Consider the following 16,224-nt stretch of genomic DNA (forward strand, 5'->3'; position numbering starts at 1 on the left):
CCTCCACCTTCCTTCCAATGGAATCTAAGCCTCTTCCATTACCACCACTGTCTCCATCCACCACTATTAGCCATCCACCTTCCCACTAATGCTGTCTAAGTCTCCACCACCATTACCACCTCCAACCACCACCAGCCATCCACATAATACAGTCAACCTCTTCCACCACCACAACCACCTCTTTCCGCTTTCAGCCACCCACCTAATGTAGTCTTAGCTTCCTCCTGCACCCCCCACCACCTCCACCCACCTCCACCAGCCATCAAACTCCACTTCCTGATCCTCCCTCCACCAGCTGACTCTCCTGGCCCTAAATGCCCCCTCGTAGCACCATCGACCTTCCCTAAAGTTGTCCTGACGTCAAGTAGGGCGGAGGGACAGGTGCTAATTGCCGCCTCCTCTACCTGGCGCCCTCCACACCTGGCCGCCGTCTCACCTGGTCTGCTGAATGAGTGAAAAGTGAAGGACAGACTCTACACACTTACATTCATTCACACTCTTTAAGGATGAATCACTAAATACCTGGGAGTGTAAAATCCTCATCCAAATTATTGTTATCATCATCTGTTCATCCTTTATCGACAGTTCACATCCATTCCAGCGTGGGAGTGAGCGACAGAGAGAGGCGGGAGAACAAACTAGCCACACTTACATTCATTCACGCTCTTGAAAAATGAGTAACTGAATAACTAGGACTGTAAAATCATCATTCAATTCATTGTTATCATCATTTTGTTCATCCTTACATATTTAGCATTCATAACTACACGAATTCATACTCTTTAAGGATGAAGTGGTGCATAACTATAACTGGTAAGGCGTCATCCACATTATTATTATCGCTCTCAGTATCTATCTTCCCTTCTACACTCCACGCCCTTCAACATCCACGACTTTTCTTCCTCTTACCGACAAAGGTGATGGGCTCCACAACGAAGAGGAGAAAGAACCTTCGCTATTATAACATCCAAGTGAGTCGTCTTTTATATTCCTATCATCCATCGCTACTCCTACACTCCATGCTCTTTAACTCCCGCGACCTCTCTTCTTCGTAGCAGCGGAGGTGATAACAGGTAAGAGGACATGACAAAGAGGAGTGAGTGAATGAGAGGCAGCCGCAGAGTCTCCTGGTACAAAGATTAGTCATTCGCCCACTTGACCCACACAAAGCCGCTCAGTGACGGAGGGAGAGGGAGAGGGAGGGAGGAGGGGGATGAAATGGCCTGAAGAAGACATGGGCTGAAGGCTTAGCGATTCCCAGTGACCTTGAACGGGAGAAAAGGTCAGTTTCCCGCAACTCCCGCCCGCCAGCCGCCTACCCTCCCGCCGCGGCAAAGTGAAAGGTTAGCGGGCGCTGCGGCGCTGCGTGTGTTGGACAAGTAAATAACAGGAGCCGATATTTGGCCGAGCGGGAGCCTGAATTGACGATGAGAGACGAAGTGTTTGAAGGACGCCTCTGCCCCTCAAGCTAACGCGGATAAACAAAGAGAAATGTGGAGGGAGAATAGGAGGAAGACACACACAAACACATACACAATAAAAACGGAAACTTAAACAATGGAATACGTTTAAAAGCCTTTCCATCAACTTTCCACACAGCCACACAGACACACACACACACACACACACACAATGCTGACATAGGAAGAAGAGGAAGAAGAGGAGAAGGAGGAGAATGACGAGAGGATAGAATAGATACACACAGAAGGAAGGAGCGAGCGATAATCCACAAGAGAGAGAGAGAGAGAGAGAGAGAGAGAGAGAGAGAGAGAGAGAGAGAGAGAGAGAGAGAGAGAGAGAGAGGAGAGAGAGAGAGAGAGAGAGAGAGAGAGAGAGAGAGAGAGAGAGAGAGAGAGAGAGAGAGAGAGAGAGAGAGAGAGAGAGAGAGAGAGAGAGAGAGAGAGAGAGAGAGAGAGAGAGAGAGAGAGAGAGAGAGAGAGAGAGAGAGAGAGAGAGAGAGAGAGAGAGAGAGAGAGAGATCGTTCACATTTTAAGGGGGAGGGAGAATCGGGGAGCTGAGTGCCTGATTCTTATTGTAAGGCTCCTCCTTCCTCCCTCCCTGGAGTGCCTAGAAACAAGGAGGAGGAGGAGGAGGAGGAGTGTGAAAGTCATGAGGGAGAAGAGTTGATGGGCAAAATGATCGATATGTGGAAGGATAAATACAAGGAGAGAGAGAGAGAGAGAGAGAGAGAGAGAGAGAGAGAAATACAGGTTGTCAATAGCAAGAACGCGAAGAAAAGTTGAAATTGGGAAAGTGAAGAAGTAAAAGCAGTAAAAGGAAAATGGCTACAGAGAAATACAAAAGAAGAAAGAAAAAGAACAAAACGAAAAGGGAACAAAAGAGAAAATAAATACATCGCCAAAAAAAGAAAAAAAAAGAGGAACAAAATATCAAAACAAAGAAAACATATAAAACAATGAAACGGAAGCAGATGACGAAAACAATAACAAAATCAGCAACAACAACAACAACAAGACCAACATAGCCCCTCCCTTCCCCTCCCTCCTCCCCCGACACACAGACACACACACAAACACACAAACCAAGACACCTTGTATATATATCAACACCACACACAAGATCAACACCCCCCCCCTTCCTACCCCTCCCTCCCCCACACACAAACACCAACATACAAACAAACACACAAACACACAAACAAACAATATATTCCCCTACTCACGTTTCTGCTGCTTATGGTTGGTTGTTTGTGTGACGTCAGGGCTTCATTGTTGTTCTGAAAGGAGAAAATTGATGACGTAAGCAATAACTCAACCACTTCAGTCGTCATGAGAGGAGGAGGAGGAGGAGGAGGAGGAGGAGGAGGAGGAGGAGGAGGAGAAGGAGAAAAGAATGGGAGCTGAGTAGAGAAAAGAAAAAAAAAAAGGTGTCAAGGAGTAAAATGCTAAAAAATGACGATAATAAGTAAAGATAAGGATAAAGAGGAGGAGGAGAAGAAGGAGGAAGAGGAGGAGGAGGAGAAGAGGACGAGAGTTAAACAAAAAAAGGGATAAAAAAGAGTTAAGGAATAAAACGCTGATAACAGTAACGACAACAATGGGTAAAACTAGTAAAGATAAGAATAAATGAGCCATAATAATAAAAGATAAGGATACGATAAGGAAGGAATTCAGGAGTAAGGGAAAGGATGATAAAGAGGGAAGGGAAAAGGCAAGAGAAAATGAGAAAGAAGATAAGAAGAAATGGTTGGAGGAGGAGGAGGAGGAGGAGGAGGAGGAGGATACAGACTTCGGAGCGGGAGGGAAGGAAGGAAGGACTTAATGAAACTTTTGATAAGTCTCCATTGTACTGACTACCTCGTTTCGTTTTCTTTGATTGTGCGGCGGAGGAAGGAAAATGGGACCCGGCTTCACTTGCACTAATGAGCGATGCCAGGCTATTATTTGTCCGTTTTCATTACTTGGCGTCTATTTTTAGGGCGGACTGAAAAATTGATGGGATCGACTGAGACTCCTTTTATAACCGAGATAGATAGATGGATAGATAGATAGATAGACATAAACAGATAGAGATAAACAAGAGTAGGAGGAAAAAACAAGACAGATAGATAGATGGATGGATAGATAGACAGACAGACAGATAGAAAAAGAATGGAAAGACAAAGTAAGAGTGGAAGACAGATAGATAGACAGACAGATGGAGATAGAGATAGATAGATAGATGAAGTGAAAGAAAAATACAGATGGGAAGAAACAGTAAATAGATAAATAGATAAATATACAGATAGATAGATTTTTTTACAGTCAAGGAAGCAACTCATAGGCAAAAACAAAAAACAAAAAAAGCCCCCAAAGCAAAGATAGATAGATAGATAAGGAGTAAGATTAAAAGAAATAAAAAAAAGTAAGAAACAGCAACAAGAAAACAGCGACTTAACGAGCCACCAAACAAAACACTCCTTCATTAGCCAACATGATTAGTAAAAATGCCAGACAATGAAAATCCGAGGAAGTAATATTACCCCAAAGGCTTATTTCGATATTCCCAAGGCGTCAGGGGGAAAGGAAAGAGATGGGGGCAGCGGAGGGGGAGAAGGAGGAAGGAAGGAGGGAAGAGGGGGAGGAGAGAGACGGAAGGAGGTGGAGGAGGAAGAGGTAGAGGGAAGGAGACGGGATGGGACGAGGAGGGGGGTGAAAGTGAGGAGGTTACTTAGAGAGGAAGGAAGAGAAAGGGGAAGGAGAAAATGAGAGACAAGGAAGGGGAGGTTGGGAATGAATGAGAGGGAAGTGAAAGGGAAAGAAGAAAGAGGGAAAAGGGAGGGAAGGTTATGAATGAAAAAAAGGAAAAAGAAGGAAGATAACATTTGTGAAGGAAAAGAAGGAAAAGTAAAATAAGGTGAGCGAAAAAGGAGGAGAGAAGGGGAGTAAAAGGGAGAAGGAAGTGAAAGTTTATATGTTAAGGAAAGGAGAAAAGAAGACGAAAAAATAAGAGAAAAGAGAGAGGGATGAGAATGAGATGTAATTTGGAGATTAAAAAAAGCGAAAAGGGAAGAAGAAACTGCAGGATAAGGAAAGAAAGAGGAGTAAAAGGGAGAGGAAATTGAGATATTATGTGTGGAGGAAGAAAGCGAAAAGGGAAGAGGGCAAAGGGGGACAAAGAGGCACTGGGGAGGAAATGTGAACAGAGTGTACAAATTAGACATTATATGGGTAGGGAATAGGGGGAAGGGGGGGGACTGATCTTTTCTGGGGTGGAAAGAATAGCAGTGGAAGGATTATGTGAAATGGGAAGAGGAAGAGGAGGAGGAGGAGGAGGAGGAGGAGGTAATAAAAAGAGGGGATGAGGAATACGATAACTGTTGAGGAAATGGAAAATAAAATAAGAAAAATGAAAAGAAAAAGTAAGGAAAGGATGTCGAAAAGGGAATGAGGAATGAGGAATAGGAAAAATGGTAAGGAAAAGGAAAATAAAACAAGGAAAATGGAAAAGACAAAGTAAGGAAAGGATGTAGAAAAGGGAATGAGGGATGAGGAAAATGAGAACTGGGAAGAGCAAATAAAACAAGGAAAATGGAGAGAAAAGAGTGAAGAAAAGATGTATAGGAGGAGGAAGACAAACAATAGAAATGATAAATATGGTGTTGCAGAAAGGAAGGAAGGAGGGAAAGAAGGGGGATGGGCAGGATTAATGCTTGCAGGACACACACTTGGGATGATGAAGACAAGGAAAGAGATTTATGCTTGATGCGGAAACGTGCCAAACAGGGCCAACTCAATTCCCCCTGTTTATTTTTCCGTTGTGAACCCAAACGAGTGGAATTCCGTACCGTATGACACGCACTGACAAAAGAATAGAAAAATTAACCATGATGAACACAATATTTACTTCCGTGAGAAAAGAAAATACAAGCCTCGCTAAATCCCTCTTCCCCTCCCTCTCCATCCAGTCTCCCAGCCTCCCATTACCCCTCCCATCTTCCATCTCCCATCTCCCCTCCCATTACCAAACAAGGAACTATAATTATATGATCTTAACACTTGCCAAAAAAAATGACGTAGAAGAAAATGACCAAATAATTAAATACTGAAGAACGACAGTAGTAATGGAGGAAAAGAAACTATGCCATCTTAACAGTAGAATAAAAGAAAAGTGTAAAAGAAAATAAACAAATAAATAAAAAGCTGAAGAAGAACGACAGTAATGGAGGTAATATTAATAATGATAATAATAATAATAACTGCAATAAGATCACTTTCGGACACCTCTTTGGATTCTTTTTAGGAGCAGCGAGTAGCGGGCTTTTTTTTTATTATTGTTTCCTTTTTTTTGTGCCCTTGAGCTGTCTCCTTTGTTGTAAAAAAAAATAAGAGCTCGTCGATATGAAAGAAAGTAACATTAAAAGTAGAGTCGACTGTAAGATGAAGGAAAAAAAGAAGGAAAACAAAAAATGAGCTGTCTCCTTTGCTGTAGAAAAAAAAGAACTCGTCGATATGAAAGAAAGTAACATTAAAAGTAAAACCGATTGTCAGATGAAGGAAAAAAAAGAAGGAAAACGAAAAATGAGCTGTCTCCTTTGTTGTAAAAAAAAAAAAAAAAAAAAAAATCGTCGATATGAAAGAAAGTAACATTAAAAGTAAAACCGATTGTCAGATGAAGGGAAAAAAGAAGGAAAACAAAAAATGAGCTGTCTCCTTTGTTGTAAAAAAAAAAAAAAAAAAAAAAAAAACTCGTCGATATGAAAGAAAGTAACATTAAAAGTAGAACCGATTGTCAGATGAAGGAAAAAAAAAAGAAAAAAAATAACACCAAGTCACCCTGTGTCTCCTGCTTCTCCCGCTTCCTAATATTGCCAACAGGATCGTGTGACGTATTTCTTAAGTGTTTAGCGGGTGACGTAACTTCGCGTCGCCTCGCCAAAGTTACGCTGACCAACCACTATTTTTTTTTTTTTTTTTTTTGGTAACCTTGAGACGCCGGGACGAAAGGCGACGAGGATCTGGAGCGAAAAAAAATATGGTGATGTCACGCCTTCTTTAAGTGTGTGTGTGTGTGTGTGTGTGTGTGTGTGTGTGTGTGTGTGTGTGTGTGTGTGTGTGTGTGTGTGTGTGTGTGTGTGTGTGATTATAGTAAGTAGCATATGCCCCTAAAATCTATAGCACTCCACTTTTTATATACTTTTTCACCTTAAATACACATCACACCGAATTTCTAAACCTACTCCATGCGATGTCATAAGGGTCAAGACAAATTCGAAATACCCCAAAAAAGGTCAAATAAAAAATAATGTATAATGTACGTAATATCACCATGCACAAAGGTCGTTGGGATGAGTACGACGACAAAACCTGAGGAAGCAATGACAGGTGTGTGTGTGTGTGTGTGTGTGTGTGTGTGTGTGTGTGTGTGTGTGTGTGTGTGTGTGTGTGTGTGTGTGTGTGTGTGTGTGTGTGTGTCAGATAGATTAATAGATAGAGATACTGAGAGGCAGTTAAACAGACAGAGAGACAAATAGACAGCCAGAAGCAGAAATAAAAAGAATATCATTGTTGGAATAGAAAATATATCTTATCAACTACTACCGAGAAGCAGCAAGAGAGGAAGTGGGAGTGACAGGGTGCAAAAAGACGTGAGGAGGAAGAGAGGAGGGGGAAGGGGGAAAGGAGAAAGGAGAAGAAAGGAAAGACGAGGGTGGAGGGTGGAAGGAGAAGAGAGGAGGAAGAAAAGAGGTGAGAGGGAGGGGGAAGGGAGAACAAGCAATAAAACCAAGTGGCGATGTTGATTTGGAGAGGTGAGAATGTTTGTGGCTGGTGAGGAGAGCGATGCTACGTGTCATGCCGATAGGAGGGAGGGGGGTGATGGAGGAGAATCAAGAGGAGGACCAGGAGGAGGGGGGGAGGAGGAGGTCATGCCGAGGGAGACATACACCGGGGCGTGGCCGGGGTTGTCGCGGGCCTCGTGCACACGCTGACGCACCAACACATCCGGGGTCAGGTCAGGTCATGCGCCGCCAGGCAGGGCAAGGGTCAGGGTCAGGTCATGCGGACACGGAGGGTGGAGGCGTAGGTCAGCCGGCGCTCCTGACCTCTTTCTCGATGTGCAAAGCTGTGTGCCAGATGGTGAAGGCAAGCCGGTGCAGCACGCCCGCGTCCATCCGGGGGTCAGACCGCGCACGCCGCCGCCGCTGCCTCGCGCTGCTGCCATCAGACCTTCCGGAGGACCCAAGGGAGTCCCAGGAGGACCTGCAGGACGAGCCCAATGAGTTCCAGGAGGCGGAGGGCGCGACGCGGCCGGCCTGGGCGGCCCGCGGCAGCGTGGCGGGAGGGGACTCCGGCGTGGAGCTGATGAGTGACGGGATGGAGGAGTATATCTCATCATTGTCAGACCGCTGTTTTCGCTGCGGCCACGAGGGCGCCGACTGCGTCAGGATGTTCTCCGGGCTAGGGCTGGTGCTGCTGTCCCCGGGGTAGGAGGCCCGCTGGCCAGACCCCGGGGCACGCTGGGTTCGAGCCGGCACCACGGGCGGGGTCGAGGGGGACACAAGAGGGTTGTGAGAACCCACCGGCCCGGTTGTGAGGCGTGGCGGGGGAAGTGGGGGCGGTGCGTCGTCGGCACGCCGTCTGTACCGCAGGGGCGCCGGAAGGGGCGGGACGGGCCGCGAGTAGGACGCCTCGCTGACGCTCTGGTAGACGGGGTCGTCGGTGGTGGTGAGGCTGGAGTATATTTCGTCCTCGCTGGGCCCGCCGCTGCGGGGTCCCTCGCTCGGGTACTCGAGGCTCGAGTAGATGCCGTCGTCGTCGCCGGGCGTCCAGCGGAACGGTAGCGGAGCAGCAGGAGTTTCGCGGCGCGCCAGTGACCGTCTGGGCTGTGGCTGAGGCTTCTCGTTCTCCTTATCTTTTTCCTTTTCTTTTTCTTTTTCCTTTTCCTTATCCTTGTCTTTATCCTTTTCTTTTTCCTTGTCCTTGTCTTTGTCTTTGTCCTTGTCTTTTTTCTTCGACACAGAAGAATATTTGGGTTCCCCCTTGGAGGCTTTTTTAGCCTGCTGAGCCTTGGCCTCGGCGTCACGCTCCCTGAAGGTGCGTTTGGTGGGCGAGTGATATTTGTCCCCTTTGGTCGACCGCTTGGGACCCGAGATGCCCTTCGCCTCCTGCTCCAGCTTCCTCTGTTGCAGGAGCTGGTAGTTGGACTTGACATCCTGGATCATCTGTGGGGTCACGGCCTGGTACACCGGGTCACACTCCAGGCCATCGGGGGAGGACTGGTACAAGGGCTCGGTGGCGATGGCCTTGGGCGGGGATGATTGGTAGAGTGGCTCGGGCGGCTCCTCGGCCTTGAGAGGAGACAGGGGAGGCGGGATGGCCTGGTACAGAGGGTCAGGCTCACTCACCTGAGGCGGGATGGGCACGGCCTCGGGCAGAGAGATCCTCGGTGGGATGCCCTCGTAAAGCGGTATGACACCCGGGACCTTGGCAGGCACGGGCTCGATCGAGGGTTGCTTGGCAGGGATGGTTTCGTAGAGAGGGAAGCCGCCCTGAGTTTTGGGCCGTTGCGCTCCGTACAGAGGCTCAGGCTGGTGCACTTTCGGCTGGGGCTGGGTCGGCACGGTGTGGTGGTGATGGTGGTGGTGATGGTGGTGGTGATGGTGCTCGCCGGCGCGCGAGGGCTGGGTGGTTACCGGGTGCACGGCGTTGGCCCCGAGAGGCTTGGGCGGCTGTGGCTGGATCTTCAGAGGGGCGTGAGTGTCCACGCTGACGGGGGGGTGAGGGTGGGCGTCCCCGTCGGGCTGCCTCAAAGGTATGGGCATGGGCATCATGTGGTACGGCCGCTCATAGTTCGGCTTGATGGTCGGGATGGGTTTGAACTCGTAGTCGAACATGGGCGGCTGAGGGTGGAACTTGTGCTCACACTCGGTGCGCGGGGGGAAATCTCCTTCGGGGCGGCGAGGCGGCAGCTGCTGGTACTTAGGCTCGATGTCGGGGCCTCTTGGGAGAAACTGTTGGTACTTGGGCTCCATCTCAGGGCCTCTGGGCGGTACTGCCTGGTACTTCGGGGGTTCTATGTCAGGTATTCTTGGAGGCAGAGGCTGGTACTTGGACTCGATGTCAGGGGGTCTGGGAGGGAGCGTCTGGTATTTGGGTTCGATATCTGGTGCTCTTGGGGGAAGCGCTTGGTATTTGGGTTCAATGTCGGGTGCTCTGGGTGGGAGGGTCTGATACTTCGGTGGCTCCATGTCGGGAATACGAGGAGGTAGAGGCTGGTATTTGGATTCGATATCAGGGGGCCTGGGGGGAAGCTGTTGATACTTGGGCTCAATATCTGGGGGTCTGGGTGGGAACGCCTGGTATTTGGGTTCAATATCGGGCCTCATTGGAAGGGGTTGGTATTTGGGTTCCATTGCTCCTGGCTGCGGGTACTTGGGTTCGATGTCTGGCCTCATCGACAACGGCTGGTACTTCGGCTCTACATCCGGTCTTCTCGGAGGTAATTGTTGGTACTTGGGTTCGATATCCGGCCGTGGAGGGAGAGGCTGATAACTTGGCTCAATGTCCGGCCGCCTAGGGGGTATCTGGGCGTACCGGGGTTCAATATCAGGCCGTGGTGGCAGTGGCTGGTACTTGGGCTCAATATCAGGTCTCGGTAATTGTTGGTACCTTGGCTCAATGTCCGGTCGTCCCTGGTGGTGGTGATGGTGGTGGTGGTGGTACCGGGGTTCGATATCCGGTCTTCCTGGAGGTGGGTGCTGGTGGTACCTCGGTGGCTCAATATCCGGCCTTCTTGGAGGTAATTGTTGATACCTTGGTTCGATATCGGGTCTAGAGAGCATAGGCTGTTCTCGAGGCTCAATGTCTGGCCTCCTAGGAAGAAACTGTTGGTATCGAGGATCAAAGTCAGGTCTTCTGGGAGGGAGCTGCTGGTACTTCGGGTCCAGATCGGGCCTCCTTGGTGGAAGCTGTTGGTAATTGGGGTCCATGTCTGGCCTCGGGGGATGGCTGATGTAGTGGTAGCGGTGTTCCATGTCATGCCTCTTCGGTGGTATTGTCTGGTACCTCGGGCCGGGGTCGTGGCGAAGAGGGAGTGGCTGATACCGAAGGTCGACCCCGAACTTTTTAGGTGGGAGCGGCGGGTACCCGAAGTCCTGATCTCGTCTCTTCGGAGGCGGTATAGTTTGGTACCTGGGCTCCGCTTCATACCTGGGGGGCGGGATGGGGTGATACCTGGGGTCAAAGTCGTACCTCTTGGGGGGAAGCGCCTGGTATTTTGGGTCTATGCCGAAGGTTCTGGGGTGAGCGTCCTGGAACCTACGTGCATCTGGGTCGTGCCTCTTCTGCGGGACTGTTTGGTACTTGATGTCCACCTCTGGGCGCTTTAGGGGCAGCATTTCGTACTTGGGGTCGATGTCATACCTCTTGGGGGGAGGCAGAGGCTGGTACTTGGGCTCGGAAGTGCGACGCTTGGGCGATGAGGTTTGTTGGCTCGTGTCCGAGGAATCTCTTCTCTTCGGGGAGGAAGGGAGATGCTCCAGGCCCATGTCCCGCCGCTTAGGGGAGGCGGGAAGGGCACCCGGACCCGTTTCGCGCCTCTTCGGGGACGAAAGTTGCTGTGCAGGTTCCGTTCCCCGTCTCTTCGGCGAGGGCGGGTGGTGGGTGCTGGACGAGTCTGCATCGCGTCTCTTGGGAAAGGTTTGGTACCTGGGCTCCGAGCTGTGCCTCTTGGGGAGCGACTGGTACTTGGGGTCACCCTCGCTCTTCTTGGTAGGACACACTTGGTACCTCAGCTCCCCGTCGTGCCTCCTGGGGAGAGATCTAAACTTGGGCTCCGGTTCGTAGCGCTTCGAGGCGTTTTGGTTCTTGGGGTCGTTTTCCTTTGAAGACTTCTTGGCCGAGTGGTCCTTGGAGGATCGGCGGGGAAGTGATTGGTAGTCAGGGTCTCGGCGACGCTGCTTACCATCTCCCTCTCTGCTGCTGCGCTTGCTCGAGGAAGATTTGAATTTTATCTCTCCGCTGCCTGACGAGCTTCCCGACGCCGACGCGTCTCTGTTTGAGCTTTTGTTTCGAGAGAGAGAACCGTACGTCACCGGGAGTGCGGTGAGGACGCCGGCAGTGTTTCCTCCTTCACTCAGGTTCCTCCGGTGTGACTTCGGGAGTGATGGCGCGTTGATTCCCAGCTGTTCCGCTGCCGTGGGTCCCGAGGACCCCGGGGGAGTGGTCCTGGCCAGCAAGTGGAAGCCCACGCCTAACGCCCTGCTAAGGTGGCCGGGGCGGTTGTGTCTGGGGAGGGAATAGAACCCCGTCGGTGGCCGATTGGCGGCGGGGGTCGGCTGGTACACAGACAGCAGGGGAGGCGTTGAGCCGGCCAGAGAGGCGGACAGGACTGTCGCCCCCGAGGTAGCTGGGGAGCACACGGCTGCTGAGGCCGGGACGGACGCCGACACGGTCCCCGTGGTGGCGGTTGTGGAGGCGAGCACCGGCTTATTCGCATATCTTCCATTATTGTTGTTGTTGTTTGTGGTGGCATTGTTGTTGGCGGCATTGTTGTTGAAGATAGTGAGGGAGGCGCTGGGGAAGCCGGCGAAGCTATTCTGTCGGCGGAACACCTTCGGGACGGCCCGGCGCGGAGGGTTGGCCGGTGGCTGGCTCATCCCGGCGGCGACGTGTGGCCTCCAGAACGGGTAATTAGGCTGCCTCAGAGCACCGGCCCCTCACTCTCCACCTGATCCACTGCCGCTGCTGCCTCAACAGGTGAGCAGCAATTCGTGTCGGTGAGCAGACACAAACAACTCCAAGCCTCCGCCTCTCCTCCGGCAATTAATTATAAAGCTTGAGCTGGTGGAGGAGTGGCCGGGGGCAGGAAACTTGCTGTGTGGGAGATAGCACCTCGACTTGTCACTTGAGGACAATGGCGACAAAAACACGTCACCAGAACGACATGTAAAAGATGAAAACAACGATCAACTCTAACACGGAACAGGTGAGTACAAACAAGACAGTAAGGAACTAAAGGCTCGCCAGGTCAACACTATCCAACAAGAACCTGACCAGCCACGACCTGGATCACGAGAAGGTAACAACCTGGAGAACGACCGTGACAAGTGAGCACTCGAGAGGTCGATGACAACTATTATGAGCCAATGAAGTGAGCACCAAACGTCAGCCAATCATCGTCCAGGAAGCTCCGCACGTCACAGCAGTCTCGCCTTAAGTGTAGTGGATGACCAGCAAGGTTTTGATCACACTGTTGTGAGCGGGGGAGGGCGGGCCTCGAGGACACGGCCTGACAGTTACAAAACGCTACACTAAAATACTTAGAAAATGTAAACACTAGTGCTTCAACAGGCAGCCGGCTACTCGTATGTACAAAATTTGTATCACTAACTCCTTGCAGATAACGAGGACCCAAGTTTTCCCGCTACAGTCCGACAAACAACAATATTTAATAATAAAATAAATATAACAGGATTGTCAGAATGGTGGAGTGGTGGCGTTAGTGTCGAGGCGGCGGCAGGACGCTGCGACCTCCCTCTCAGCCACGTCCACCGCCTCCTGATAAGCTCGTCAACATTAACTAGTCATCTGTATTGAGCAGGTGAGGTGCGGCGGCGAGCAGACGAGCCGGGGCGGGACTGACGCGTGACACCATGGCCGCTGCGGCCTTACACACGCACACACAAGCGCACACGCACACACACGCACACACACACAGCCCAGGATGGTCGTGGCGCCGCGGTGGTCCACGATACGCACACCACCACAAACGTTAAAAAGTCGCGGTACAAAACAAGGACTACCGACGTGGTCTACTCTGCTGCTACTCGTCGTATCAAAACCTAAGTCCTGCCGAGCGAGCGACTGCGTCACTATGTGTGTGGGTACTTCACAGTTTCAAGTGTAAAGATATTATGCGACAGTCTGGGCTTCTTTAGGGAAAGAGTTGCCAGCGGCTGCGTCAGCACTCAGCACGGTGGCCCCGACCACGGCGTCCCAAAGGCACATTGATCTACTATTTCTTCTTCATCGGCCCTAACGCGACGCTGCCCCGCTGGTGGTCGAGGGACACTGTTCCGTTTTTTACTAGCACCACACAGCGGCCACCCCCCAACCGCCCCCACGGGCAGCAGCGACACCACCGGCAGGAAGAGTCTCAGCGGCTGCAGCAGCAGCAACAGCAGTGGCAGCAGCACGACGAAGCGGAGGCTGTGACTGCTGCACGCCTCCTATTTCCATCGTCTGCCGCGGTGATCTTCACTCTGACACTGTGACCAAGTCCTGAGAGCTGACGACGGTGACGGGGCAGCGCTTTGGGGGGGGCGGGGCAGCGGGCGAGGGCCGGCAGCCATCTGGGAGCCAGGTCGTGTTGCTGGTGGGGGCGGGAGGCAGATGCCCAATATCCTGATCACTACTTCAGCTTTGGGCAAGTGGTGCCACTGTGTGCCTGGGCGCCGACTGGCCTCCTGCCTGCTCGCCGCTTCTGCAGGCTCCACTCAGCCGCCCAGCAGAGGGCCGCCTTCCAGCAGGATCACACGATAAAGTAGATGCTGCAGCCGGCGGGGCACCGATATTGGAGGCTGAGGGCGGCAGCTGCAGCCTCGGCGGCACCCGGGAGCTGAGCTCACTTCCTGCGTCCGTCACGTCGCCCTCGCAGCCTCACCTCCTCGCCCTCGGCTGCTTGGTCGATAGAACCAGGGAAGCCAAGGACTCCTGACGACTTGCTTGACCCTTGATGAGTGACGCGGCCGGAGTCAGGGACGCAATATTAACGCTGCACTTTCGCTTCTCTCTAAATTAGCTTTCCTTCACTACCACACTGTAACATCCCACACCTTGGCCCGCGGGCGTCTCCTCACTTACACCGACGCCGCCCTCAAACACCCACAAACGAGGTCACGAGGGTCACAGGAGGCCCTTGGAAAGAGGTCAAAAGAAAATGTCAGAAGGCCAAGGTGGGTGGCGGAGGGTCCACGCACTGGCACTCTGAGGTCCGCGGCGGCACTGTGAGGGCCAGGGAAGGAGGGCCCGGGGAGGCACCGCCGCGACGAGGCATCCACCACCTCCACCACCACTACAACTCTCGCGGCCTCAGACGCGCGCACATCGATCCAGTCCACACACTCACTCTCACTCGGTCTCTCTCTCTCTCTCGCTCTCTCTCTCTCTCTCTGTCCTTTCCCTTTCTCTCTCACTCTCGCATCCCCTCTCTCACTCAAGGGTCTGGATGTCTCACTTTCTCATACACTCCACCGCCGCATTCCGTTAAAGTTCCTTCTTGGCAGAGGCCAGAGACAAGCCTCAACTTCTCATCCTCACGCTGGCTCCTCCTCCTGCTGCTGCTCCTGCTCCTCCTCCCCCATCCCTGCCACCTCCGCCTACTCCTTCACCACCACCACCAACACCACCACCACTTCCTCTCCTCCTCCTCCTCCTCCTCCTTCTCCACCGTGCCCGGGTCCCCTTGTATCTGTCTGAGTACCTCCCTTCAGGTGCGTCTCAGTCCCCGTCACCACCTCAGGGGCTGCTGGGAGGCCGACACCAGTTCCCTCCGTCTCAGGGCTCGACCGGGAGGAAGTGGACACACGGGGGGGGGGGGGGGGTTACTGGTCCTATTGAGCATCCTTATAACGTTACGCGGGGCCATTACTGATTCCTTGCCCGTCTTCCCTGTGACCTCACGTGCTGGGGAGCTTCTTCTTCTTCTTCCTCTGTACTTTCCTTCCGCTCTTCCTCCTTTTTTATCGAGATTAAGAATTTGTAATGTGAGAGCGAGGCGTTTTCTAAGAATCTAATAGTTTCAGGCCCATATCATTAAACACTTCGAAGCCTTAGTACATGTATTTTAAAAGGCTCTCGCAGATGTTGTAGGGGTTTCCATGGGTGATTTTACGACCCTGACAGTAATTTTGGAAGAATTTTACGCCAATAACGGGAAAAAAAATCATGACAAACCGACGTATCTTCTCCGCGCCCTTTAAAAGTAATCATAACAAGAGTTCGAAGCGTCTGAAAATGCGAGGCTTAGAATTCTAAAAGCGCCGATATGTATCTATGTATCCACCGGACTCATCCTCGTGCTGCAGCGGCGCCGAGAAAGGGAGAAAGGCGAGGATGAAGGAGGCAATCAAGAGGTGTTTACTTAACCACCTTGGGCTTTAGATCGCTCGCCGCCGCCTCTTTGCTCTCCGGGGACAGCTGTGAGGCGCTTCTCGTGGGGCTGACGGGGTGATGCGGCGGTGGGGTGACAGACGCTCTCCCTGACACACACTGATGAGGTGGAGAAGGTGTAAGGGTGTATGGAGAATTGGGTGAAGAGCGATGGGGAGATAAGGTCATGAAGTGGATGCTGAACGTGAATGGGGAAGGTAGGAGGAAGGGAAGGGCTTGAGAGGGATGGGCTTAGGTGAAGGATGGGAAGGGGAGAAAAGAAGCGATTGAAGAGATGGGTGGGGGTGAAGGAAGGGGAGGTGATGAAGGGGGTGAAAGGTAGCGGGTGAAAGGACGGGAGAAGGGATGACGGGGGTGAAGGAGAGTGTGATGGGTGGGTGGGGGTGAAGGAAGGGGGAGGTGGTGAAGGGAAGGGACGAGGGGTGAAGGAGAGTGTGATGGGTGGGTGGGGGTGAAGGAAGGGGGAGGTGGTGAAGGGAAGGGACGAGGGGTGAAGGAGAGTGTGATGGGCGGGTGGGGGTGAAGGAAGGGGGAGGTGGTGAAGGGGGTGACACATGGCTATCATTAGTCTTAACTTTGTCCCTTAGATGACAGGCTTTGCGCGTCGTCATT

The 16,224-nt window shown here is 51.7% G+C and overlaps 1 protein-coding gene across 4 annotated transcripts in view; it reads right to left on the reverse strand.

The window, feature by feature from the left end:
• LOC126998071 (uncharacterized) overlaps positions 1-14,244 on the reverse strand; it is a 205,487-nt gene extending 191,243 nt beyond the window's left edge. For all 4 annotated transcript variants that reach the window (XM_050859449.1, XM_050859451.1, XM_050859450.1 and 1 more), the window contains exons 1-2: positions 7,545-14,244; positions 2,685-2,738 (exon numbers count right to left, since the gene is read on the reverse strand). In XM_050859449.1, coding sequence (XP_050715406.1) covers positions 2,685-2,738; positions 7,545-12,098 — 4,608 coding nt within the window. In that variant the 5' untranslated portion in view covers positions 12,099-14,244. The remainder of the gene's footprint in view (positions 1-2,684; positions 2,739-7,544) is intronic.
• Between the last annotated feature and the right edge of the window lie 1,980 nt (positions 14,245-16,224).

The sequence above is a fragment of the Eriocheir sinensis genome, chromosome 13, assembly GCF_024679095.1.
Source record: "Eriocheir sinensis breed Jianghai 21 chromosome 13, ASM2467909v1, whole genome shotgun sequence".
Classification (NCBI taxonomy): domain Eukaryota; kingdom Metazoa; phylum Arthropoda; class Malacostraca; order Decapoda; family Varunidae; genus Eriocheir; species Eriocheir sinensis.